The sequence below is a fragment of the Lithobates pipiens genome, unplaced genomic scaffold, assembly GCF_037356315.1.
Source record: "Lithobates pipiens isolate NorthernLeopardFrog02 unplaced genomic scaffold, aLitPip1_a1.2 Scaffold_8, whole genome shotgun sequence".
NCBI classification, from domain to species: Eukaryota; Metazoa; Chordata; class Amphibia; order Anura; family Ranidae; genus Lithobates; species Lithobates pipiens.
The window spans coordinates 440,398,940-440,426,650 of NW_027507903.1; the positions used below are offsets into that span (position 1 = coordinate 440,398,940).

At 49.0% G+C, this 27,711-nt stretch overlaps 1 protein-coding gene across 1 annotated transcript in view; it reads right to left on the bottom strand.

The window, feature by feature from the left end:
* Positions 1–590: 590 nt before the first annotated feature.
* SMIM3 (small integral membrane protein 3) overlaps positions 591–27,711 on the bottom strand; it is a 57,905-nt gene continuing 30,784 nt past the window's right edge. Inside the window, exon 2 of the mRNA XM_077468316.1 lies at positions 591–1,089. Coding sequence (XP_077324442.1) covers positions 886–1,062 — 177 coding nt within the window. The 5' untranslated portion in view covers positions 1,063–1,089 and the 3' untranslated portion in view covers positions 591–885. The remainder of the gene's footprint in view (positions 1,090–27,711) is intronic.

Below are 27,711 nucleotides of genomic sequence, written 5' to 3' on the forward strand. Positions count from 1 at the left end.
CTGTCTGAATAGGCCAGTGATGGAGAACCTTGGCACCCCAGATGTTTTAGAACTTCCGGGTTCACAGTCTCCGACTGTGTGACTAGCTGGAGCCGTGATGACATCATTTACGGGCACAAGACTCTAAAGAAATGACCCGGGTGGCCGTTCCTTCAAAGCACATGTGCCGGAGATGTCATCGGCTGCATGTACAGTAAATATCTCCTAAATGTGCATGTTTGGGAGATATTGACAGTACCTATAGCAGTAATGGTGAACCTTGGCACCCCAAATGTTATGGAATTACATTTCCCATGATGCTCCACTACACTGCAGAGTGCCAGAGCATCATGGGAAATGTAGTTCCAAAACATCTGGGGTGCCAAGGTTCGCCATCACTGGAATAGGCAACGGAATGCTCACTTTTCAGTGTAAGTACAGTGCTGTATGAGGACATTGGTAATAAAAGACAGACTCCATGTTGTTTTCAACCATTACAAGACAACACTGATTCAGAGGATTTTCCCCCTTCAGAAACAAAACTGTGAGTTTTACCTTCACCATAACTGGATGAGCCCATTAAGAAACCATGATTATAAATAAATATGCAATTACATTACTACACGATTTTAATATTTTTGTCTTAGTTTACTATTGCACATTTTTCTTACATATGAAAATGTATGTAAATATAATAGCTTTTGGTGGTTTCATGGTGTTTATGAAATAAAACAGCACTGTGGATTCTCAAACCTTCACGTCCATATGTAAAATAAAAAAAGAGGCCCACAGTACACTACACGAGTCAGATCGATTGTCTTTCAGCATCCTTTTCCAATGTGTTCTCTGTCCACATTATGACACTGAAATCCACAGTGGTAATAATTACAGTTTTCCTCCATGCTGCTATTGCCTGTTTTGGATGGGATGAGTCCGTACTCTGTAGATTATGACGGCTGCAGCCGGGAAGAGAAGCAATGATGTCATCACCAAGATGGTGGCTAGAATAAGGAGAATGATGACCCAAATGTCCAGTATGTGTTTAGGGATCTCTGCTGGAGTTGGAGTCACGAGGTCTGTCATTTTAGCTTATGATGTGAAATCCACTCCCTGGAATAAGTAAAAACAGAAAACAAGAATGAAAAAAGACGAACCATTAAGTGCTACGTACTTTAGATTAAAGCTGAACTCTGGGATAAGCAAGCAAGTATGACCTAAACAAAAGTGGCAAGTATATTCTTACTTGAAACTTGGTTTGCTATGTATTTCTTCCAGATATGTGCATTAAACCTTGCTTCTGTGCCATAGCTTCTTACAAAAAAGACCAATCTCTGTTGCTCTCTCTGTGTGCGCAGGGTGACTGGTCTAGTATCCGCCCCCTCCTTTAGTCTTCTGCAAGCAGCATGTTTCCAACCAGCTACATGCAGAATTAAATGACACATATATGAGGTATTGTAAATTTGGACAGCAATGCAGATAATAATACAATTTTCCCACCTGTGATGTCAACACATTTCAGAGTCTACAACCATGTAGACCTTGCACCCCTGTCCTGCCTTTTTACCACGTTTAAAATTTACCGTGGTGGTAATTCCCATTTGGTCCATCTTTTTTTCCTCAACAGTAGCTTAAAGGCATACCACATCAACTGTAAATCAATATTTAATCATTAACTGGTGCATGAAACTTGCAGAAAAGAAAAAAACACATGTAATTATACAGTCTGATGTTATTGTTTTTAGGCAAGAGCTACACAGAAAAGTCTTATTTATGTGACTAAAGCCGCGTACACACGGGCGGACTGTATGGCCTACTTAGTCCGTCATACAATCCGACGGACAGTCCGTCATACTTTCGAATGAACGGACTTGACCACACACACCACTTTTTGAGCGGACTAATACGGCGTACTAAGTCCGCCATACTATCCGCCCTACTTTTGAAATGAACGGACTCGCCCACACACGCGGAGGAAAGTCCGCTCATTTCGAGCGCGTCTCCAGGTAGGCGGGGCCCGCGAAGGAGACTTCGCTGACCCCGCCGCCTGGTATTGACTTAAAGGGGAACCCCAACGCCGAAAAAAATCGGCGTGGGGGTCCCCCCCAAGTCCACAACAGACCCTTGTCCGAGCACGCTACCCGGCCGGCCAGGAAAGGGGGGCGAGCGAGCGCCCCCCCTCCTAAACCGTACCAGGCCGCGTGCCCTCAACATGGGGGGGTCCCCACCCCAAAGCACCTTGTCCCCATGTTGATGAGGACAAGGGCCTCTTCCCGACAACCCTGGCCGTTGGTTGTCGGGGTCTGCGGGCGGGGGGCTTATCGGAATCCGGGAGCCCCCTTTAATAAGGGGGCCCCCGGATACCGGCCCCCCACCCTATGTGAATGAGTATGGGGTACAATGTACCCCTACCCATTCACCTGTAAAATAAAAGTACAAAAAAAAACACAACACACGAGATAAAATACTTTATTGCACAGCTCCGGGGGTCTTCCGTCTTCGGGGGTCTCCTCGCCGGACTCCTCCGCTATCTTCTTGTAGCTCTTTTGCTAGCGGAGGAGTCCGGCTTTCTTCCTCGCCGCTGGCCTCTTCTCCCGACTTCGGGGGTCTTGTCCCCCTCTTCGGTTCTTCTGCCGGGCCACCGCGCCTTCTTATAGCTCTTTTACAGGCGGTGGCCCGGCAGAAGAACCGAAGAGGGGGACAAGACCCCCGAAGTCGGGAGAAGAGGCCGGCGGCGAGGAAGAAAGCCGGACTCCTCCGCTAGCAAAAGAGCTACAAGAAGATAGCAGAGGAGTTCGGCGAGAAGACCCCCGGAGCTGTGCAATAAAGTATTTTATCTCGTGTGTTGTGTTTTTTTTGTACTTTTATTTTACAGGTGAATGGGTAGGGGTACATTGTACCTCATACTCATTCACATAGGGTGGGGGGCCGGTATCCGGGGGCCCCCTTATTAAAGGGGGCTCCCGGATTCTGATAAGCCCCCCGCCCGCAGACCCGGACAACCAACGGCCAGGGTTGTCGGGAAGAGGCCCTTGTCCTCATCAACATGGGGACAAGGTGCTTTGGGGTGGGGGGGGCCGCGCGGCCCCCCCTTCCCCAAGGCATCCCCCCATGTTGAGGGCACACGGCCTGGTACGGTTTAGGAGGGGGGCGCTCGCTCGCCCCCCTTTCCTGGCCGGCCGGGTAGCGTGCTCGGACAAGGGTCTGTTGTGGACTTGAGGGGGACCCCCACGCCGATTTTTTTCGGCGTTGGGGTTCCCCTTTTTAGTCCATACCAGGCGGCGGGGCCAGCAACGTCTCCTTCGCGGGCCCCGCCTACCTGGATACCCGCTCGAAATGAGCGGACTTTTCTCCGGGCGGGAAAAGTCCGCTCATTTCAAAAGTACGGCGGACTGGCATACACACGGGCGGATTGTCCGCCGAAATGCGAGTATGACGGACAGTATTTCGAAAAATCCGAAATACTTAGTACGCCGGACTGCACGCTGAAAAAGTCCGCTGAAGCCCACACACGAGCGGACTGTCCGCTGAAATGTGTTTCGGCGGACTAAGTAGGCCATACAGTCCGCCCGTGTGTACGCGGCATAAAATTGCCTGCTTTTTATCTAGTAAAGTTAGTAGGAAATTTTTTGCCTAAATTATCACGTTCACAATTACAGACAGTAGCAAACTGCTTCAAATTATTTGATTAATATCAGCAACTTTTTTTTTTTTTCTTTTTAATTGGCCAACTTTTTGTCATGAGTCATATTGGACTACACAGAAATAAACTGTCAGTGGAAAAAAAAAGAAATAAATTGTTAAAGTGTCCCAAGAATGTTCATACCACCATGAACCTTCTTCTTTAAAAGGTGCTCCATGGTCAAATATTAATCAAACAAGTGCTGAAGTGCTCAAAAAACATCATAAGGTGAAATGTGGCCCACACCGTGTCCTTACAGCTGGATTTCCAGCTGTTAGGCATAAGGGTCTAACACACTTATTATGGTAAAAGGGTGCTTGGTTGATCTTCTTCCTAAATACCCCAGGGACTGATGCAATGGGATGTGCAGCTGCTAATGTTGGTGCCCCTTGTGACCAACCAGGATCAAAAGAGGGAGAGACACTTTTCACCCTTTCCACACGGCGTCTTTGAAGACCCCGCGTGGGAGGGACAAAACGCGCTGATGAAATTTCCGGTTTCCGAGTAACGTCACATTCACGTACCCGTGGAACGCACACAGCTAACCCGGTAGGTGTCCATACACCATTGGCAGCCCAGCATCCTATGCCTTGTAAAGCAGATACATGTTTTCCAGTTTCTAAGTGTGATTTTACTCTTTTTAATTAAATAAATTGACTACACTATGAGAGTTCTCTCCCTCTGTTGATCCTGGTTGGTTACAAGCGAGACCAACATTGGCAGCTGCACATCCCATTGCATCTGTCCCTGGGGAATTTAGTAAGAAGATCAACCAAGCACCCTTTCAGAAGAATAAGCGTGTTAGACCCTTATGTTTAACAGCTGAGGGTCCATTTTTTCTGGTGAGTAAGGACACGGGAGGGATGTGTGTCACACTTCACCTTATGATGTCTTTTGAGCACTTTGGCAATTTTTTGGTTAATATTTGAGCACAGATCACATTTAAAAGAAGAAGGTTCAGAGTGGAAGGAACATTAGTGGGACACTTAAACAATTATTTTTTTTTTTTTTCGCTGACAGTTTATTTTTTATGTGTAGTCCAAAATGACTCATATGTTTGCAGCAGTTTAAGTTATATGTAATTTGGTATATACTGTAATGCGCTGTGGTTTATAATGTAAAGAATTGAGCAGGTGTATAACACTTTAAGCAGCAGTAACAGAGGTAGAGGGTCACATGTTATTAGCGTGTGTTTCTTTGATATTTGAACTTTTTGTCATAATTTGTGTCCAGAGAAAGATTTAGTGAAAACTCCCACTTTGTTCATCTGAACAAAATTCACATGTACTCATGTTACATGGTTACATAGTATTGCATTTGTTTCTATCAAATACGCAAAACAAAGACTTATAAATGAAATTTTTCAGAAATAAGCTTTGGTCCCATTTCTGATTATAAATCAAGCAGTAAAACTGTATTCAGACTCATAAAAGGAAATCAACAATTTAGCCAAGCTGTGCAAACATCCCCAGGATAAGACATGCTACAGATTACTTGCTACTGCCCATCAGCAGCTGGCAGAATCTAAATTTCTGATTATAAACAGAACTATCTGCATGTGAAACAATATCGTCTATGAAGTGGTGTATTAATAGAAAGCAGCTGGATAGAAGCAAATTGAGGTTTTCATTTCTAACATTCACTGGAAAATGGCACTATTATACGTATTATTGATTTGAGAGGAGACAGAGAACACATGCTTCCTTTCGTATCAAAAGAAAAGGCTAAACATTGTGGTAAATTACTAATCCAACTTGTAATCCTGTCATCTAACCCTTCCCATACTTGTAACACTAACCTTCCCAATAACCCTAGCAATCACCCTCAAACTAACTCGCTCTGACCTAGCAACTAAACCCTTAAGCTAACCCTTACAATAACACTAATGCTAACCCTCTAACTACCAGTAACTCTAACTAACCTGGCAAAACCCTACTCGATACCCTAACACTAACCCTCAAACTAATCTTCAACAAAAACACTAAGGCTTTGTTTAGAGTTGTGGTTGGAGGGTGGCAAAAATGCATGGTTAAGCTGCCTTTTTGCTGACCACCAACCGCCCCCCCCTCCCCCCTTAAATTGCAATAGGCAGCAGGAAAGCTCCTGCTGCTATCATTTTATCCAAAGAGGACCCAAGACAGCGGCTGGAGCTGCTATGCTCGAGCTGCTGTGCTCGTCCATGTCGATGAAACAATCAGGTTCAAGTAAGTAAAAGGGGGGCCCTGGGGGGCTGCTGCCGTACAGAAGGTTTTTCACCTTAATGCATAGAATGCATTCAGGTGAAAAACCTCAAGGGTTTACAACCCCTTTAACTTTGAATGAAGCCCTCCTGCGGCACCGCACACTGCTAAGACAGCTGACATCTTCCCCATCTTCATCTACGACTATGCCTTTGTCCTGTACTTTACATTTAAAAAAAAAGGTTTGTCTTGAAGTGGGGATTTTTGGAATGATGGTTTTTTATTTATTTGCAGAAGGCCACGCTTAGATCAGCAATCTCAGTTGCAGCCTCTCCTAAGAATAAAGCTCCCCTAACCGGAGCCTTACATTAAAAGAATTATACTGAAATGGGGTCAGTGGCGCTACCTATTATATGTGCATATATATTGCCATTATACCTTAAGTGATTTCAATTGAACTGCTATATGCTTATTACAGGGAGAATTAAGGGGTATTCAATATGCAGTGGAAAAGACCACACAATTTGTACACAAATGTGTATGTGCTTAATACTAAAAAATTTGTTTTTTGAGGGTATCAAACTTTCCATGATATAACTGACCTGATCTAGCCACATTCTGGGCTACAGCAATATGGAGAAAGAGACATTGCCCTTTATTCATCTTTTCCTCTACTGAGATACTGCCCCATCCTTCTCCGCCCAGTAGGAGTGGAGCCAAAGCCAAGCAGGTTTGAGATGGCTGCCATATAATGGAATCTTAGATAATGGGGAAGCCTCAAATTTAAACAAGATACCATCGTCCCGTTTAGTATATGTAGAAAAGGGAGGAGCATAAAGCTCATAGAATAGGAAAAGACTCTGGAAGGAAATTTCCTAAAAAAATTTTTTTGTGTGGGAGCAATGAGGACTATTGCGGTATCGTATAATCAAACAGTAAATTTTTAAGAATAAAGATTCAATAGCATTTTATTATAAATACCTACACAAGGATAGTAAAAAGGCATAAACACACATGACAAAACAGATAATATATTCAATCCAAAAAAGAGGAAAACATAATATACAAAAGTGATTGAAAAATCCCCAGAAGAGAAGGGGATTTTTTTACATAAATATAGGGTTGACGTATAAATCGACCGGTTTCGCGGCACTGAAAACGCCGCTTCCTCAGGAAACGTCACCTACAAATTTGGTATAGACAGAAAAAACATATATAATAATATGACAATTCAATAGATACAATAATCTCAAATAAAACCATAAACACATAAATACAGTACAGCCAGAATTGATAGTGGTAGAAAACGTCATGACTCACCTGGAGCCCTTCAAGCCCCTTAACACTGGAGCGACCAAAATCGAGACACCCAAAATTGGGGTGCCCCCCCTGGGGGCGGACACGGGGGGTGTAAAATATGGGGAGACGCACTATGCGATGAGGAACTAGAAAAAATGTGATAACAGTCCATTTAGGGTATACCAGAAAGTTCGATAGACCATGGACGGAGGACTTGAAAAGAAGTTGAAAATTTGTAGGTGACGTTTCCTGAGGAAGCGGCGTTTTCAGTGCCGCGAAACCGGTCGATTTATACGTCAACCCTATATTTATGTAAAAAATCCCCTTCTCTTCTGGGGATTTTTCAATCACTTTTGTATATTATGTTTTCCTCTTTTTTGGATTGAATATATTATCTGTTTTGTCATGTGTTTATGCCTTTTTACTATCCTTGTGTAGGTATTTATAATAAAATGCTATTGAATCTTTATTCTTAAAAATTTACTGTTTGATTATACGATACCGCAATAGTCCCCATTGCTCCCACACAAAAATTTTTTTTTAGGAAATTTCCTTCCAGAGTCTTTTCCTATTCTATGAGCTTTATGCTCATCCCTTTTCTACATATAATGGAATCTATAGACTCCTTACACTACAGAACACATTTGGCACTGTGCAGAAGGAAAAGTGGATAGATGATTTTTATTAAACTGCTTGGGAAAGTTCTTCCTCTTGGCACCGAGGGAATTAGAGACACAGCACCTCTGTCTGGATGTTCAACTGACAGTGGGGGACCATACCAGCAAAGATCTGAGACTGGAATTGTGGACACCAGAGGGCAATGCAGCACTGCCCACATCACAGCACCTGCACCGCTGCCACAGAGAGACTGAAGTGTTCACTTACCCTCTGCTTCCCACTGCTGATCACCAGAGGTTTTCAAGGAGAGAGCATCAGAGTGACTGGTGGGTTATTTGTAAATTGCTAATACTGCTAGCAGGGACTGAGCAACTGAGAGCTGGACACCAAGTGTAGCCAATCCACACCGCACCCATGCTGCATGCAATACACTTATTACAAACCTTGATTGTACCCAGGGGCGTAACTATAGGGGGTGCAGCAGTCGCGACCGCAACTGGGCCCTGTGATGCAGGGGGCCCATGCAGCCCCCTCTACATATGGCCGGCAGCAGCATAGGCAGCTAGGGGTACCAGTGCACCATGCAAACGGGTGGCTGGAGGTGGAGGGTGACTAGCAGAGCTCCATGCTCAAAAATCGCACTGGCTGCTATTTAGTTGTGCATTCCCCGCATGACCTGTGTCCTCGGCCGGCTCCTCAGAGTACCCCTCACCTGCTCCATGCATTGCCGCTCAGTCCAATGTCTGTTCTCCCCAGCCAGAGTCCCGCCCCCCCCCCCCGAGTTTGGCCCACACTGCACTGCATACTTCTCCCGGGTAAACAAACTTTAAGCACATAGATGCAGTGCAGCCCTACGAGAGCCGGCTCCCCGGAGGACACTGCAGGCTTTTCTGCCAGCCCCCCTCCTCCCCCGTCATACACAGATGATGAAAGGTCTTTCTGGGAGATATGCTGATCGCCCGTCCAGCACACTGGATGGAGCCCAGGCCAACATGGATGAGTGAGCGGCCTACAGCTTGGTCATGGTGAGTGAGAGGACCCCATCCGCCACACACCATTACATACCCCCTCCATCTCCCCCTGGGGACAGGGACAACTTCTCATGTGGGGACAGGGACCTCCACCTCCCCTGGGGACAGGGACCCCTTCTCACCTGGGGGCAGTAACTTCATCTGCCCTGGAGAAAAGGACCTCATCTCCTCTGGGGATGGGGACCCCATCCTGCCTAGGGACAGTTCCCCAATGGAGCACCTAAAAAAAAAATAATAATAATAATAATAAAAAAAAACACTGATACCAGTGGTGGAATTACAGGGCACACAAAGGTCATACCTGTGACCACGCCCTGGAGTTCCACCAACGGACTCGGAGGGAAGGGCCCTGGCTAGGGTTCAGGGGGGCCCTTCATTGTTTCTTGCATCGGGGCCCTGCAGGTTCTAGTTACGCCACTGATTGTACCTATACCAACCCATGCATTATAAATTAATTATACTGTATATAATTACTAATATATAATAAAAATGATTAATATATACTGTATATAATTATACTGCATTATACCAATTCTTTACAGCATCTGAACGACAGCTACCTTGCCCCTGTACTGAGACTATACTCTACCTATACTTTACCTATACTACATGCAGCTTAACTGGGACTGTTGTTAAGTGCACCAATACCCTTAAAAGGCTCTAACAATAGCCAGCAGAACATCTTGAAGGACTGCAAGTTCTGTCTCTCTCTCGATTATCCCCCCTCTCCCCCTCCCTCTTCCCCCCTCACCCCCTCTCTCTCTCACATCCACCTCTCTCTCTCGAATCCCCCTCTCTCTCACCCCTACTTTCTCTCTCTCCCCCTCTCTTGCATGCAGGCAGGGGGAACCGAGTGGATACTGACTGTCAGGGGACAGCAAGTGATTGTCACTGATTCCATCCCCACCCAGTACTGCCACTGATCCCATCGACCCCCTCAAACACTGCCACTGATCCCCCACTCCCACCCCTGGACTCCTATCATCTGCAGGTAGCCAGTGCAAGCTGGGATCAGAGAGATCCCAGCATATACTGATCTCTTACTGAATGATACTACATAGCAGCATTCATTAAGAGCAAATAAATGACTGCACTGAGCTTCTGATCTATGCACAATCCGTCAGTAATCACACTTCTAACACTCTCCGGCAGGCTCTGGATGATGAAAGTGGCAGATGGAGTTGGGAAGAGGCAGAGAAGACGGAGAGGGGAGGAGGCAGAGAAGAGAGAGAGCTGGAGGAGGCATAGAAGAGGGAAAGCGGGAGGAGGCAGAGAAGAGAGAGAGCTGGAGGAGGCAGAGAAGAGGGAAAGCGGGAGGAGGCAGAGAAGAGGGAGAGCAGGAGGAGGCAGAGAAGAGGGAGAGCAGGAGCAGGCAGAGAAGAGGGAGAGCGGGAGGAGGCAGAGAAGAGGGAGAGCGGTAGGAGGCAGAGAAGAGGGAGAGCGGGAGGAGGCAGAGAAGAGGGAGAGTGGGAGGAGGCAGAGAAGAGGGGGAGGAGGCAGAGAAGAGGGAGAGCGGGAGGAGGTAGAGAACAGGGAGAGGGGGAGGAGGCAGAAAAGAATGAGAGCGACAGGAGGCAGAGAAGAGAGAGAGGGGGAGCAGGCAGAGAAGAGGGAAAGCGGGAGGAGGCAGAGAAGAGGGAGAGCGATAGAAGGCAGAGTAGAAGGAGAGGGGGAGGTGGCAGAGAAGAGGGAGACCGGGAAGAGGCAGAGAAGAGGGAGAGCGGGAAGAGGCAGAGAAGAGGGAGAGCGGGAAGAGGTAGAGAAGAGGGAGAGCGGGAAGAGGCAGAGAAGAGGGAGAGCGGGAAGAGGCAGAGAAGAGGGAAAGCGGGAAGAGGTAGAGAAGAGGGAGAGCGGGAGGAGGCAGAGAAGAGGGGGAGGAGGCAGAGAAGAGGGAAAGCGGGAGGAGGCAGAGAAGAGGGAGAAGGGGAGGAGGCAGAGAAGAGGGAGAGTGGGAGGAGGCAGAGAAGAGGGAGGAGGCACAGAAGAGGGAGAGGGGGAGGAGGCAGAGAAGAGGGAAAGGGGGAGGAGGCAGAGAAGAGGGAGAGGGGGAGGGGGCAGAGAAGAGGGAAAGCGGGAGGAGGCAGAGAAGAGGGAGGACAGGAGGAGGCAGAGAAGAGGGAGGACAGGAGGAGGCAGAGAAGAGGGAAAGCGGGAGGAGGCAGAGAAGAGGGTGAGTGGGAGGAGACAGAGAAGAGGGTGAGTGGGAGGAGACAGAGAAGAGGGAAAGGGGAAGGAGGCAGAGAAGAGAGAGAGTGGGAGGAGGCAGAGAAGAGGGAGAGGGGAAGGAGGCAGAGAAGAGGGAAAGCAGGACGAGGCAGAGAAGAGGGAGAGCAGGACGAGGCAGAGAAGAGGGAGGACAGGAGAAGGCAGAGAAGAGAGAGGACAGGAGGAGGCAGAGAAGAGGGAAAGCGGGAGGAGGCAGAGAAGAGGGAGAGGGGGAGGAGACAGAGAAGAGGGTGAGGGGGAGGAGACAGAGAAGAGGGTGAGGGGGAGGAGACAGAGAAGAGGGTGAGGAGGAGGAGACAGAGAAGAGGGTGAGGGGGAGGAGACAGAGAAGAGGGAGAGGGGAAGGAGGCAGAGAAGAGGGAAAGCAGGAGGAGGCAGAGAAGAGGGAGAGCAGGACGAGGCAGAGAAGAGGGAGAGCAGGACGAGGCAGAGAAGAGGAGAGCGGGAGGAGGCAGAGAAGAGGAGAGCGGGAGGAGGCAGAGAAGTGAGAGAGGGGGAGGAGGCAGAGAAGTGAGAGAGGGGGAGGAGGCAGAGAAGAGGGAGAGCAGGACGAGGCAGAGAAGAGGGAGGACAGGAGGAGGCAGAGAAGAGGAGAGCGGGAGGAGGCAGAGAAGAGGAGAGCGGGAGAAGGCAGAGAAGAGGAGAGCGGGAGGAGGCAGAGAAGTGAGAGAGGGGGAGGAGGCAGAGAAATGAGAGAGGGGGAGGAGGCAGAGAAGAGGGAGAGCGGGAGGAGGCAGAGAAGAGGGAGAGGGGAGGAGGCAGAGAAGAGGGAGAGGGGAGGAGGCAGAGAAGAGGGAGAGCGGGAGGAGGTAGAGAAGAGGGAAAGGCAGAGAAGAGGGAGAGCGGGAGGAAGCCGAGAAGAGGGAGAGCGGGAGGAAGCCGAGAAGAGGGAAAGCGGGAGGAGGCACAGAAGAGGGAGAGCGGGAGGAGGCAGAGAAGAGGTAGAGCGGGAGGAGGCAGAGAAGAGGGAAAGGGGAGGAGGTAGAGAAGAGGGAAAGGGGAGGAGGTAGAGAAAAGGGAAAGCGGGAGGAGACAGAGAAGAGGGTGAGGGGGAGGAGACAGAGAAGAGGGAGAGGGGAAGGAGGCAGAGAAGAGGGAAAGCAGGAGGAGGCAGAGAAGAGGGAGAGCAGGACGAGGCAGAGAAGAGGGAGAGCAGGACGAGGCAGAGAAGAGGGAGAGCAGGACGAGGCAGAGAAGAGGAGAGCGGGAGGAGGCAGAGAAGAGGAGAGCGGGAGGAGGCAGAGAAGTGAGAGAGGGGGAGGAGGCAGAGAAGTGAGAGAGGGGGAGGAGGCAGAGAAGAGGGAGAGCAGGACGAGGCAGAGAAGTGAGAGAGGGGGAGGAGGCAGAGAAATGAGAGAGGGGGAGGAGGCAGAGAAGAGGGAGAGCGGGAGGAGGCAGAGAAGAGGGAGAGGGGAGGAGGCAGAGAAGAGGGAGAGGGGAGGAGGCAGAGAAGAGGGAGAGCGGGAGGAGGTAGAGAAGAGGGAAAGGCAGAGAAGAGGGAGAGCGGGAGAAAGCCGAGAAGAGGGAGAGCGGGAGGAAGCCGAGAAGAGGGAAAGCGGGAGGAGGCACAGAAGAGGGAGAGCGGGAGGAGGCAGAGAAGAGGTAAAGCGGGAGGAGGCAGAGAAGGGGGAAAGGGGAGGAGGTAGAGAAGAGGGAAAGGGGAGGAGGTAGAGAAAAGGGAAAGCGGGAGGAGGCAGAGAAGAGGGAGAGCGGGAGGAGGCAGAGAAGAGGGAGAGCGGGAGGAGGCAGAGAAGAGGGAGAGGGGAGGAGACAGAGAAGAGGGAGAGGGGGAGGAGGCAGAGAAGAGGGAGAGGGGGAGGAGGCAGAGAAGAGGGAAAGGGGAGGAGGCAGAGAAGAGGGAGAGCGGGAGGATGCAGAGATGAGGGAAAGCGGGAGGAGGCAGAGAAGAGGGAGAGCGGGAGGAGGCAGAGAAGAGGGAGAGCGGGAGGAGGCAGAGAAGAGGGAGAGTGGGAGGAGGCAGAGAAGAGGGGAGCGGGAGGAGGTAGAGAAGAGGGAAAGGCAGAGAAGAGGGAGAGTGGGAGGAGGCCGAGAAGAGGGAGAGCGGGGGGAAGCCGAGAAGAGGGAGAGCGGGGGGAAGCCGAGAAGAGGGAAAGCGGGAGGAGGCACAGAAGAGGGGGAGGAGGCACAGAAGAGGGAGAGGGGGAGCAGGCAGAGAAGAGGTAGAGCAGGAGGAGGCAGAGAAGAGGGAGAGGGGGAGGAGACAGAGAAGAGGGTGAGGGGGAGGAGGCAGAGAAGAGGGAAATGGGAAGGAGGAAGAGAAGAGAGAGAGTGAAAGGAGGCATAGAAGAGGGAGAGGGGAAGGAGGCAGAGAAGAGGGAGAGGGGAAGGAGGCAGAGAGAAGAGGGAGAGCAGGACGAGGCAGAGAAGAGGGAGAGTGGGAGGAGTCAGAGAAGAGGGAGAGCGAGAGGAGGCAGAGAAGAGGGAGAGGGGGAGGAGGCACAGAAGAGGGAGAGGGGAGGAGGCACAGAAGAGGGAGAGGGGGAGGAGGCAGAGAAGAGGGAGAGCGGGAGGAGGCAGAGAAGAGGGAGAGGGGAGGAGGCAGAGATGAGGGAGAGCGGGAGGAGGTAGAGAAGAGGGAAAGGCAGAGAAGAGGTAGAGCGGGAGGAGGCAGAGAAGAGGGAGAGCGGGAGGAAGCCGAGAAGAGGGAAAGTGGGAGGAGGCAGAGAAGAGGGGGAGGAGGCACAGAAGAGGGAACAGGCACAGAAGAGGGAGAGCGGGATGAGGCAGAGAATAGGTAGAGCGGGAGGAGGCAGAGAAGAGGGAGAGCGGGAGGAGGCAGAGAAGAGGGAAAGGGGAGGAGGCACAGAAGAGGGAGAGTGGGAGGAGGTAGAGAAAAGGGTAAGCGGGAGGAGGCAGAGAAGAGGGAGAGCGGGAGGAGGCAGAGAAGAGGGAGAGGAGGCAGAGAAGAGGGAGAGGGGGAGGAGGCAGAGAAGAGGGAGAGGAGGAGGAGGCAGAGAAGAGGGAGAGCGGGAGGAGGTAGAGAAGAGGGAAAGGCAGAGAAGACGGAGAGCGGGAGGAGGCAGAGAAGAGGGAGAGCGGGAGGAAGCCGAGAAGAGATAAAGCGGGAGGAGGCACAGAAGAGGGAGAGGGGGAGCAGGCAGAGAAGAGGGAGAGGGGGAGCAGGCAGAGAAGAGGGAGAGCGGGAGGAGGCAGAGAAGAGGGAGAGGGGAGGCGGCAGAGAAGAGGAAAAGCGGGAGGCGGCAGAGAAGAGGGAAAGCGGGAGGCGGCAGAGAAGAGGGAGAGTGAGAGGAGGCAGAGAAGAGGGAGAGTGAGAGGAGGCAGAGAAGAGGGACAGGGGAGGAGGCAGAGAAGAGGGAGAGCGGGAGGAGGTAGAGAAGAGGGAGAGCGGGAGGAGGCAGAGAAGAGGGAGAAGGGGGGGAGGCAGAGAAGAGGGAAAGCGGGGGGAGGCAGAGAAGAGGGAGAGCGGGAGGAGGTAGAGAAGAGGGAAATGCAGAGAAGAGGGAGAGTGGGAGGAGGCAGAGAAGAGGAAGAGCGGGGGGAAGCCGAGAAGAGGGAGAGCGGGGGGAAGCCGAGAAGAGGGAAAGCGGGAGGAGGCACAGAAGAGGGGGAGGAGGCACAGAAGAGGGAGAGGGGGAGCAGGCAGAGAAGAGGTAGAGCAGGAGGAGGCAGAGAAGAGGGAGAGGGGGAGGAGACAGAGAAGAGGGTGAGGGGGAGGAGACAGAGAAGAGGGTGAGGGGGAGGAGGCAGAGAAGAGGGTGAGGGGGAGGAGGCAGAGAAGAGGGTGAGGGGGAGGAGGCAGAGAAGAGAGAAAGAGTGAAAGGAGGCAGAGAAGAGGGAGAGGGGAAGGAGGCAGAGAAGAGGGAGAGGGGAAGGAGGCAGAGAGAAGAGGGAGAGCAGGACAAGGCAGAGATGAGGGAGAGTGGGAGGAGTCAGAGAAGAGGGAGAGCGAGAGGAGGCAGAGAAGAGGGAGAGGGGGAGGAGGCACAGAAGAGGGAGAGGGGAGGAGGCACAGAAGAGGGAGAGGGGGAGGAGGCAGAGAAGAGGGAGAGCGGGAGGAGGCAGAGAAGAGGGAGAGGGGAGGAGGCAGAGAAGAGGGAGAGGGGAGGAGGCAGAGATGAGGGAGAGCGGGAGGAGGTAGAGAAGAGGGAGAGCGGGAGGAAGCCGAGAAGAGGGAAAGCGGGAGGAGGCAGAGAAGAGGGGGAGGAGGCACAGAAGAGGGAGAGCGGGATGAGGCAGAGAAGAGGTAGAGCGGGAGGAGGCAGAGAAGAGGGAGAGCGGGAGGAGGCAGAGAAGAGGGAAAGGGGAGGAGGCACAGAAGAGGGAGAGTGGGAGGAGGTAGAGAAAAGGGTAAGCGGGAGGAGGCAGAGAAGAGGGAGAGCGGGAGGAGGCAGAGAAGAGGGAGAGGAGGCAGAGAAGACGGAGAGGGGGAGGAGGCAGAGAAGAGGGAGAGCGGGAGGAGGCAGAGAAGAGGGAGAGCGGGAGGAGGCAGAGAAGAGGGAGAGCGGGAGGAGGTAGAGAAGAGGGAAAGGCAGAGAAGAGGGAGAGCGGGAGGAGGCAGAGAAGAGGGAGAGCGGGAGGAAGCAGAGAAGAGGGAAAGCGGGAGGAGGCACAGAAGAGGGAGAGGGGGAGCAGGCAGAGAAGAGGGAGAGCGGGAGGAGGCAGAGAAGAGGTAGAGAAGAGGGAGAGGGGAGGCGGCAGAGAAGAGGGAAAGCGGGAGGCGGCAGAGAAGAGGGAGAGTGAGAGGAGGCAGAGAAGAGGGAGAGTGAGAGGAGGCAGAGAAGAGGGAGAGTGAGAGGAGGCAGAGAAGAGGGAGAGTGAGAGGAGGCAGAGAAGAGGGAGAGGGGAGGAGGCAGAGAAGAGGGAGAGGGGAGGAGGCAGAGAAGAGGGAGAGCGGGAGGAGGTAGAGAAGAGGGAGAGCGGGAGGAGGCAGAGAAGAGGGAGAAGGGGGGGAGGCAGAGAAGAGGGAAAGCGGGGGGAGGCAGAGAAGAGGGAGAGGGGGAGGAGGCAGAGAAGAGGTAGAGCGTGAGGAGGCAGAAAAGAGGGAGAACGGGAGGAGGCAGAGAAGAGATAGAGTGGGAGGAGGCAGAGAAGAGGGAGAGCGAGAGGAGACAGAGAAGAGGGAGAGGAGTAGGAGGCAGAGAAGAGGGAATGCGGGAGGAGGCAAAGAAGAGGGAAAGCGGGAGGAGGCAGAAAAGAGGGAGAGAGGGAGGAGGCAGAGAAGAGGGGGAGGAGGCACAGAAGAGGGATAGGGGGAGCAGGCAGAGAAGAGGGAGAGTGGGAGGAGGCAGAGAAGAGGGAGAGCAGGAGGAGGCAGAGAAGAGGTAGAGCAGGAGGAGACAGAGAAGAGGTAGAGCGGGAGGAGGCAGAGAAGAGGTAGAGGGGGAGGAGGTAGAGAAGAGGGAAAGCGGGAGGAGGCAGAGAAGAGGGAAAGCGGGAGGAGGCAGAGAAGAGGGAAGGGGGAGGAGGCAGAGAAGAGGGAGAGAGGGAGGAAGCCGAGAAGAGGGAAAGCGGGAGGAGGCAGATAAGAGGGGGAGGAGGCACAGAAGAGGGATAGGGGGAGCAGGCAGAGAAGAGGGAGAGTGGGAGGAGGCAGAGAAGAGGTAGAGCGAAAGGAGGCAGAGAAGAGGTAGAGCGAAAGGAGGCAGAGAAGAGGGAGAGCAGGAGGAGGCAGAGAAGAGGGAGAGCAGGAGGAGGCAGAGAAGAGGTAGAGCGGGAGGAGGCAGAGAAGAGGTAGAGGGGGAGGAGGCCGAGAAGAGGGAAAGCGGGAGGAGGCAGAGAAGAGGGAAAGGGGAGGAGGCACAGAAGAGGGAGAGCGGGAGGAGGCAGAGAAGAGGGAAAGCGGGAGGAGACAGAGAAGAGGTAGAGCGGGAGGAGGCAGAGAAGAGGTAGAGGGGGAGGAGGCAGAGAAGAGGGAGAGCGGGAGGAGGCAGAGAAGAGGGAGAGGAGGCAGAGAAGAGGGAGAGTGGGAGGAGGCAGAGAAGAGGGAGAGCGGGAGGAGGCAGAGAAGAGGGAGAGCGGGAGGAGGTAGAGAAGAGGGAAAGGCAGAGAAGAGGGAGAGCGGGAGGAGGCAGAGAAGAGGGAGAGCGGGAAGAAGCCTAGAAGAGGGAAAGCGGGAGGAGGCACAGAAGAGGGAGAGGGGGAGCAGGCAGAGAAGAGGGAGAGCGGGAGGAGGCAGAGAAGAGGTAGAGAAGAGGGAGAGGGGAGGCGGCAGCGAAGAGGGAAAGCGGGAGGCGGCAGAGAAAAGGGAAAGCGGGAGGCGGCAGAGAAGAGGGAGAGTGAGAGGAGGCAGAGAAGAGGGAGAGTGAGAGGAGGCAGAGAAGAGGGATAGTGAGAGGAGGCAGAGAAGAGGGAGAGGGGAGGAGGCAGAGAAGAGTGAGAGGGGAGGAGGCAGAGAAGAGGGAGAGCGGGAGGAGGTAGAGAAGAGGGAGAGCGGGAGGAGGCAGAGAAGAGGGAGAAGGGGGGAGGCAGAGAAGAGGGAAAGCGGGGGGAGGCAGAGAAGAGGGAGAGGGGGAGGAGGCAGAGAAGAGGTAGAGCGTGAGGAGGCAGAAAAGAGGGAGAACGGGAGGAGGTAGAGAAGAGATAGAGTGGGAGGAGGCAGAGAAGAGGGAGAGGGAGAGGAGACAGAGAAGAGGGAGAGGAGTAGGAGGCAGAGAAGAGGGAATGCGGGAGGAGGCAAAGAAGAGGGAAAGCAGGAGGAGGCAGAAAAGAGGGAGAGAGGGAGGAGGCAGAGAAGAGGGGGAGGAGGCACAGAAGAGGGATAGGGGGAGCAGGCACAGAAGAGGGATAGGGGGAGCAGGCAGAGAAGAGGGAGAGTGGGAGGAGGCAGAGAAGAGGGAGAGCAGGAGGAGGCAGAGAAGAGGTAGAGCGGGAGGAGACCGAGAAGAGGTAGAGCGGGAGGAGGCAGAGAAGAGGTAGAGGGGGAGGAGGCAGAGAAGAGGGAAAGCGGGAGGAGGCAGAGAAGAGGGAAGGGGGAGGAGGCAGAGAAGAGGGAGAGAGGGAGGAAGCCGAGAAGAGGGAAAGCGGGAGGAGGCAGAGAAGAGGGGGGAGGAGGCACAGAAGAGGGATAGGGGGAGCAGGCAGAGAAGAGGGAGAGTGGGAGGAGGCAGAGAAGAGGTAGAGCGAAAGGAGGCAGAGAAGAGGTAGAGCGAAAGGAGGCAGAGAAGAGGGAGAGCAGGAGGAGGCAGAGAAGAGGGAGAGCAGGAGGAGGCAGAGAAATGGTAGAGCGGGAGGAGGCAGAGAAGAGGTAGAGGGGGAGGAGGCAGAGAAGAGGGAAAGCGGGAGGAGGCAGAGAAGAGGGAAAGGGGAGGAGGCACAGAAGAGGGAGAGCGGGAGGAGGCAGAGAAGAGGGAAAGCGGGAGGAGGCAGAGAAGAGGGAAAGCGGGAGGAGACAGAGAAGAGGTAGAGCGGGAGGAGGCAGAGAAGAGGTAGAGGGGGAGGAGGCAGAGAAGAGGGAAAGCGGGAGGAGGCAGAGAAGAGGGAAGGGGGAGGAGGCAGAGAAGAGGGAGAGCGGGAGGAGGCAGAGAACAGGGAGAGCGGGAGGAGACAGAGAAGAGGGAAAGCGGGAGGAGACAGAGAAGAGGGAAAGCGGGAGGAGACAGAGAAGAGGGAAGGGGGAGGAGGCAGAGAAGAGGGAGAGAGGGAGGAGGCAGAGAAGAGGGAAAGCAGGAGGAGGCAGAGAAGAGGGAGAGCGGGAGGAGGTAGAGAAGAGGGAGAGGGGGAGGAGGCAGAGAAGAGGGAGAGGGGGAGGAGGCAGAGAAGAGGGAGAGAGGGAGGAGGCAGAGAAGAGGGAAAGCAGGAGGAGACAGAGAAGAGGGAGAGCGGGAGGAGGTAGAGAAGAGGGAGAGGGGGAGGAGGCAGAGAAGAGGGAGAGCGGGAGGAGGGTTGAGTCACTGCCCCATGGGCCTCTGTGTTGTACTTGCCCCCCGCTGCCAAAAGTTGCCAGTCAGCCCCTGCAGGTCGCTGCTGTATGTCAACATCTGTAACTTCGGGGGTAAAAATATGCGGAATTCTTGCGGTGTATGCTTAAATGTGTCAGTGTGCATGAGCCTTAAATATTGTTTCAGTATGTCGTTTTTCCAATAAAATTGACTGACAAAGTTTGTAACAAACTTCTAACATCACATATTTTGCAGTCAGGATTGAGGAATGTTGTAAACACACCATGAAATCACTCTCACGCTACCTAAAACAGTCAGCATGTTACTATGAAAGGGAAGTAAATATTATCTTCCCCTTTTCTCATAATGTGAATTTTTACAATTAGGCAACCTTCTCAAAAATTGTTTAGTTATCTCATCAACTAAAATACCTAATAGTAGAATAAAAGTAATATGTTTGCGCTCAAAGCGGCATTAAATCTAAAAACCAAACATGCAATATATTGCAATTTATCAATCAGTAGATGTGGAGGCTGCATCCGTTTTCCTTTTTTTTTAGGATTTCTTCTCTCTGTTTTCTCTCTTCTCTCTGTTTGGTGATCTGACACCTTCTGTATTAGAGCGCCCCGACTCTGGATGAAGGAGCACATTGGACAGCAACATTGTTAATCTGGGGGAGGGGAGCATTAGATGCAGTAGCAGATTTAGATATACTAAACAAATTGAAGCCGAACTCTAACTAACATTTTTTAGGCCCACTTTTACAGGCATTTGCCTTTTTTTCAGTCGGTAAAAGGACTTCTATGTTAGCCTATGTGTTCATGCACACATAGGTGTTTATAGGCATTTTACAAGTGAAGTGTTTACAGGCTGAAAAATATCCATCCCTAGTACATTCAGGACAGGAGCTTTTGAGCAGAAAAAAAACTAAGCGTGTTTCTGCATGTTTGAGCGTTAATGCATTCCATTGGCCAGAATAAATTAATATTCTGGCCAACAGAATCCAGTAACACTCAAATGCTTGATGCGCCTAATTGCACGTGCAACAGATTTTTTCCTTTTGGTATAAACGTTTCACATAAATGCAAGCTTACAATTGTAAGTACCACTGTCAGTGGTAAACGATTTGTCTCAACCCTCTGACTACTCAATCCGCAGGACAGCTTGTTCTGTTGAAAAACAGACTTATTGGCTGGATCACCAGGTGAAATTAAAAGAAAGAAAGCCTACAAATGAAAACGAATGCAGCCACCACATCTAGGAATTTGTAAGCTGCAATATAATAAATTGTTTCTTTTGCACTTAACAATGCTTTAAAGGTGAAGCACAACCAATTCTCGTTTGGTTGTACTTCTGTGGACCACAGGAGTGCAGTTTCTTCTGCACTCCTGTGACCCCTTTTCAGCAGTTAGTGGCTGATGTCACAGAGTTGGTCCACGTGGAGAAAGCTCGCGACCATATGGTCAGGATCCAACCAGGTGCCTGAACAAAAACCTGACTCAACCTCTCTATGAGCTGCTGAGAGCCTGAGCCGGGAACTCCCGCCCCCTCCACAGTCACCAGCTCTCTGCTCATGGGGCACTGAGAACTGAGAAATCAGCGGTGTTTGATCGCTCAGTTCTCAGTCTAAGAACCGGCAAGGGACAGATGCTGCATCCACCAACATAAGTATTCATTCTAAAACGTCCCAAAAGTGTATGCATGCTAGCATATTTGGCGAATATTTGGTGAATGTCACATTTACTGCTTTGTAAATATGTCCCTTAGCGTTATTTAATGTCTTGCATAGATCACAGTCCTCCCCCTGACAATGCCTTCTGATTTATTTGTCTCGAAAAAGACTGAACCATCTTTGTTCAGGTGTCATCCAGAGTCAGCATCTACTTCCTGGACAGAGATAACACATTCATGTAAATCCTGATGCTAGTGCAGCTCTTCAATGTTTTTCAAAAAGTGTGACGCAAATCAGCCCCTACTTCGGACTCTCAGCTTGTGCACTGCTACAAAGTTACAATTTTGCAGTCTGATCACTGTAGAGAGGAGACTGAGGAAATGTTCCCTATTACCTGCAGCAGACTTATAAGAAGGAATGTGGAGTCATTAGCACTCCGTTCTATTTAGGGTTGATTGGCACTTGTAAACAGAGCAAGAGAAGAATTTGTAAAAACCCAAACCAAAAATGTAATGTATTACAGCATACTAGTCCTTGGTGTGGCGGCTGCATTTGTTTGCTTTTTTCAAGCTTCCTATTAAATACACTATTATTATTATTATTATTATTATTATTATTAATAATAATAAAATATTAAACACCCAAACTGGAACAAAAAATACATTAATAACAATAATAATTATTATTATTTATTTTGTGTTAGGGAGTTTAGTTATGTATTATTTGTTTCTTTTTTTTAAGTGGTAAGGTTTAAAGTTAAGGTTTAATTTATTTATTGCTACTTAGTTTTGATTTCGTGAATTTATTTATTTTGTTATTAATGATTTTTATTTATTTGTGTATTTATTTTACATTATTAATAATAATAATAAAATAACAAATACCCAAACTGGAACAAAAAAATACATTAATAATAATAATGATAATTATTATTATTTATTTTGTGTTAGAGCCGGTTCACACTGCGGGCGATGCGAGGCGACATGACTTGCCTCGCCTCGATCTGACAAGTCGCCCCCGATCTGTACAATGGAACCGTTCTGAGAGGAGCGACTCGAGTCGCTACGACTCAGAAAAAAGGTTCCTGTACTACTTTCGGGCGACCTCGGGGCGACTTGCATTGACTTCTATACAGAAGTCATCTGCAAGTTGCCGCTGAGGTCGCGGCAGGTCGCGGCGAGGCAAGTCGGTGTCGCCTCGCATCGCCTGCAGTGTGAACCGGCCCTTAGGGTGTTTAGTTATGTATTATTCGTTTCTTTTTTTGAGTGGTAAGGTTTAAAGTTAAGGGTTATTTATTTATTGCTACTTAGTATTTATTTTGTGAATGTATTTCTTTTTTTTTATTAATGATTTTTATTTATTTGTGTATTTATTTTACATTTATTTATTATTATTCATATAATAATAAAATAAAAAATAAATACAATAATAATAATTACCCCTATCCCAACTCCTAATCTTAATCCTAACCTAAAGTGAACTCAAACCCCTTACCCTAATGAAAAAAACATTACAATAAATGAATAATAATAATAATAGAAGAAATAAAAGCTAATGGAAAAGCTAAAAAAGCTGAAATACCTAGCAACAAATGACGCAACAGATAATAGCTTTCTCTATTGGCTAATAAAAAAAATGCTAAAGCCCAAAAACGCTGCATAAAAAAAACGCCGGAAAAACTCTTAAATATGGCTGCTCTATGCTATATATAATTTCTAGCTGTACATGGAAGCAATGCTTTATTAAACCACAGTGAAAAGATTACTTTCACTGATTTCTTTTTCATCTAAAATCTCTTTTGATCTAAAAGAAACTTTGCAAAAAAACAATACGGTCCCCTCTGAATCTCTACAGTTGTCATTGATCAAGGCAAGGCGTTCTTCCCCAACCCACAGCCAGGACTAAGGCAGTATAAAGCTGCACTGCAGTCTGGCTGTCAAGGTGTAGTTTATTGTCCGAGATACATATTGCAGAACTCTGCAGTGAGCTGCAGATTCCTGATTCTTCTCTCTGGTGCGTATTCTCTATGTATTCCAATAGACACCAACAATTTGGGAGTTGTTGAGCCCAACAGTATGATGCCACTACTGAACTAATGGATTCTGCATAGTAATACACAGGGAGGAACCCAGCACTTTCAGTTAACCCATGCTGGAAGAAATATTCGGGCTGCCATTGCTGAGTTGCTATTTATAAGGGGCAGGTTCCTGAATAGTAATCCTGATCCTGCATAAAGAGTCATTGATCCAGAACAAGCATGCAGGTAGATTGGATTTTGCAGACATTGCTGGCTGTATGCCTGTTCCAGGCCTCATAAAAAAGGCAGATTAACGTCATGTAGTTTGTGCATTTCATGCTTAAAATGTTACTAAACCCAGAACTCTGCATTCACTATATCTGGTCTCCCACAGTACACAGAACATGGAAATTCTATTATTTTAGTAAATATAAACAGCTAAATACCTTTTCTCATCAGCAGTATATGGCAGTCTTGTGATTTCTATCAGTTCCTGGGGAAGCTTGTAGGAGGAGTTTTCATACTGCACTGAGCTGTCCTATGAGGTCACAGGGCTCCTAACCCTCTGTCTGGACAGTGCTGATTGGCCCTGTGCTGATCACATGCACTCTCCCAAGAAAAAGAAACCTCTCTAGCAATATACACCAAACTGAGCATGTGCAGCCTGACTCCAAAGGCTCTGTCTTATCTGGACTTGTCCAGGGGGACAGTGCAGGAGGGGGAGGATCTGTGCATACAAGATCAAGCAGCCTACACAATTCAGAGGATTAACCCCTTCCAGGTTTAATCCTCAGCTTCCAGGTTTCACAGTGAGTAAAGGCACTTCTCACTTACCGACCAGGTTCCCTTCCAACGACCAGGTCGTTAAACAAATTGGTTGTTAAACGAGGAATCACAAGTAATCAATATTTTAAGCATTCTTTACTACTGTATTGTATTGTGATAAAAAGGTCTAAACACTAAACTCAATAACGTTGTTTTAATTTGCATAAGTATTAAAGAATAAAAATGAAAATTCTGTACTGTACTTTACAATACAATGATGTATATACATGACGTTAGTATGCAAGTGGAGAAAGCCGGTCGTAAGTCCGAGGGGTAAGCCATTAAAAACAAGGAGTATCTGTATAACAAGCATGCTTTACTGCATATATAGACTGGTTTTACTGTTGTGGGTTTAGTAACACTTGAACTCTAATGCCCTGTACACATTAGAGTTCTTTTTCCGACGGAAAAAGTCAGATCGAATTATGTTGTCGGAAAATCTGATTGTGTGTGGGCTCTATCAGACTTTTTCTGGCGGAATTTCCGGTGGAAAAAGTTTGAGAGCTGGATCTAAATTTTTCCAACAACAAAATCTGATCTGACTTTTTTCGATTGTGTGTAGAGAATTCTGATGCACAAAGTGCCACGCATGCTCAGAAAAAAATTGGAGACAAAAGCTATTGGCTACTGGCCTCTATGTAGTCTCGTCATACGTTTTCTACGTCACCTCGTTCCAAATGATAGGATTTTTCAACAACTTTGTGCGACTGTGTGTATGCAGGACAAGTTTCGGACAAAATCCGTTGGATATTTTGTGGTTGGATTGTCCGACCGTGTTGTGAACCTTGTAAGTGATCTAGCTATTCCTCCAAATACTTGACGTCCAATGGTAACTCACGTTTAGCCATATTTCGTTTACAAGCGTTTCTCATTTTTGGCTATTTTGAAAAAAAAAAAAAAATTCCAACCGCTTCTAAACACAAACACGGCAAAACATGGCTAAAATGCGACATGTAAACAGACGTTTTATACGTGGGTTACTATCTGTCAAGTTAAATCATTCAGGAGAGATTGTGATAACATCCTGTGTACATTAAGCCTAAGGCCTCATGTACACTGCTGCTGGTAAACGAACGTTCAGAGGCAGTTGGATGCTTTTTTCAGCTGCCCCTGAACTCATCCAATGTTATCTTATGTGTACATGTACACAGGTTCGTTGTTGTGTTTATTTTTTTATTTGCTATTTTTTTTCCCCCATGAGAGTGGAGTTACCCTTTAAATCTAGAGTTTTTCCTAGCAGTACCTCTTTTTCACCATAAGATGTCCTCAGTCTTTCAGGATGAATAAAAACCAGAGTTATTCCATGACAAAATTCAAAAGACTGAATAAAGACTGTGAGTACAGGTTGCCATGAACTCAGTGGGGGTGATTTACCAAAACTGGAGAGTGCAAAATGTGGTGCAGTTCTGTAAAGAAAACATTCAGCTTCCAGGTTTTATTGTCAAGGTTTAATTAATCAAGCTGCCGCTCAAAGCTGATTGGCTACTATGCACAGCTGCACCAGATTCTGAGTGCTCCAGATATTGATGCAGAGAACTCCACTGGTGGTTTATATGTCAATATGCTCTCCACTACATCACAAGGATACAACCAGTGATATTTATATATATATATATATATATATACACACACACACTGTTTGTGGGGGTTTCAAGGTAGGGGAGGGGTGCACAGAGCCTGGGGTTGGTCTGATGTTTGGAGATCATTTAAAGAAATTAGCAATGTCAGTCTTCTTAATTTCTTCCAGCACAGGCTGACAACATGGTGGGGTTTCAGTGCAGCAGAGACAGTTTTGTCAGCACAATTAAGGAAACTTGGGAGCTCACTGGATTTCTGGCAGATCACCAGGTATTTTTCAATACATGCAGCATTTTTAAAGAGCCAAACATTGGGAAATGTGTTTTCAGGGCCGGTGCTACCACTAGGCAAACTAGGGTGCCCTGCTGTCTATGGCGCCTGGCCACTGGTGTTCCTACTCTCTTCTCTCTGCAGCAAGCATCTAAGTCTCAGCATCAGCAGGCAACTACCGCTCTGTTCGCACATAGTGTCAAAGGTGCAGTGGCAGCGGAGGACTGTGTCCATGTCCCGATTCCCCAATGAATGTAAGCAAGCAAACATTAATTGATGGGCACTGGTAGGCTGCATTGATGGGCGCTGGTAGGCTGCACTGATGGGCACTGGTAGGCTGCATTGATGGGTGCTGGTAGGCTGCATTGATGGGTGCTGGTAGGCTGCATTGATGGGAGCTGGTGAGGCTGCATTTATGGGCGCTGGTGAGGCTGAATTTGATGAGCTATGGTAGTCTGGATTGATGGGCGCTGGTGAGGCTGCATTTGATGGGCCCTTCATTAAAAAGGTGGGGTTTACATGGGCAGGGAAAAGGGGATGGAGTTGGGGGGGGGACAGAAAAACTAGGTTTTTGCTTAGGGTGTCAAAAATCCTTGCAACAGCCCTGTGTGTTTGCAGGGCTTTTTTTCTCAGAGAATAGGTGCAGGAACTCTCCCGTTCCTAGTCACCCCTTTTCTGTGCCCCTAACCACCTCCGAGCACCGTCCCTTGGTTCCACCCCCTACCCACCTCCTATAATCTCAGAATACAGAACCAAGTATCATTTGTAGTAATTTTTATGGAATTTGGTAATGATGATAAGAAAAGCATTAAAATAGTAGCCAGTAACAATAGGGCCCCCGGCTGGGAACAAAAGATCCCCCTAACAGCAATGGACCACCCACAACAAAACCCCCCCCCAGCAACAATAGAATCCGGGAAGCAACAACAGATCTCCCTGCAGCCAGCATCAATAGACTCTCTGTCAGCCAACAATAGCCCCCTTCCTCAACAGTAGATCTCTCCCAGCAACAGAAGACCCCCCCCCAGCAAAATAAGACCCACCCCCAGCAACAGTAGTCCCCCCACCAGCAACAAAGACCCCCTCAGCAACAATAGACCCACTGCAAAAATAGATCAGCTAGAATAGATCCCCCAATCAATAGACCCTGCAGCACATCCCAGCACCCCTTGCCATTGCATACATTCAGGGCTGGAGGAGCCAGAACTGTGTTCCCTGCGTTCCCGCTAAAAAAAAAGAGCCATGTATGCTTGTATTACGGACGTGTACGACATTTTTTTATTTATTTTTTTGCCCAGACTTTACCTTTAAGGTTGATGGACATCTGTCATTTTTTAGTCTAAGTAACTAACTACATAGACAGTGCTTTACGGAATTAGAACATTTCGTTTAGTATGGCACGTCTGCTTTGCTGCAAGGTTATTATGTCAAATGGAAAGTAGTCTTATCTTTGCTACCCTCATCAGTTTCCAATCCAGAAAATTGAAGAACAAACAGGAGCTCCTGACTTTCTATTTGGATTGGTGTGATAAATATGTGTGCCAGTCCTCCCCTCCATGGATGAACATAAATGACTGGGTCTCTGCTGCTCTCTGTTTGTCTACCAATTAGAAAATGATCGATGCGATTGCAGATAAACATGCGGCAAGCCGTCAATACGCCTCACTGCAGAAAACTTGGATGGAGAATCACGTTCATTTTTTACAAGTGGAGGATGTGAGCAATTACCCCAAGCATGATTTAATCTAAGGCAGGAAGATAATTACACCAGGGGGAAAATATATGTGTAGGACTGGCTTTTCCCCTTTTTTATCTTGACTAAATGAGAAAATCGATCCCACTACAAGGTTAATAGCTTCCATTTTAAACTTTAAATAGCTCTAACCAATTATAATTAAAACCATAAGATAATAAAATCAGAAAGTTCCAGGAAAATGGACAAATTCCATCAATTATTATTGAGCGGGATGGAAGACATTACATTATTTTGTTGACTTCTGTGCAAAGTTGTTTGGCTCTCCAAATTCCCACCTCCCTTTGTTTTAGTCTGTTTTTATTATATTAGCACGGACTTTATTTAAGGGCTCATTTACGTGAGGCACATGCGTATTTTATGCAAGGAACACAGGGTCTTGTTGGCAAAGACGAAAGCACTCATATTTAGATGCATACGGTTCTTTGCAAAGTTTTCGATGCATTTTCACACGTAAATTCTGCATATACAGTGGGCAGCGCGGATCACATTTACCTGCTAAAAATTGGTGCCAAGCTTATGGCTGCAGCAGCAGTTTTAACCAGTTGAAGTCTAGGTCATTTTAAAATGGCCTAAGGACAGCAAGTGGTTGAAGCTGAACCCAACTATTTTGTACATTTGCACAATAAAAACAAGTTACCGCCAATGAATTGTGCTCCAAAACAACTCACCTATATGGCTGCAGCTGTCCCCCACTGGCTTTAAGACGGAGCAACCAAATGACC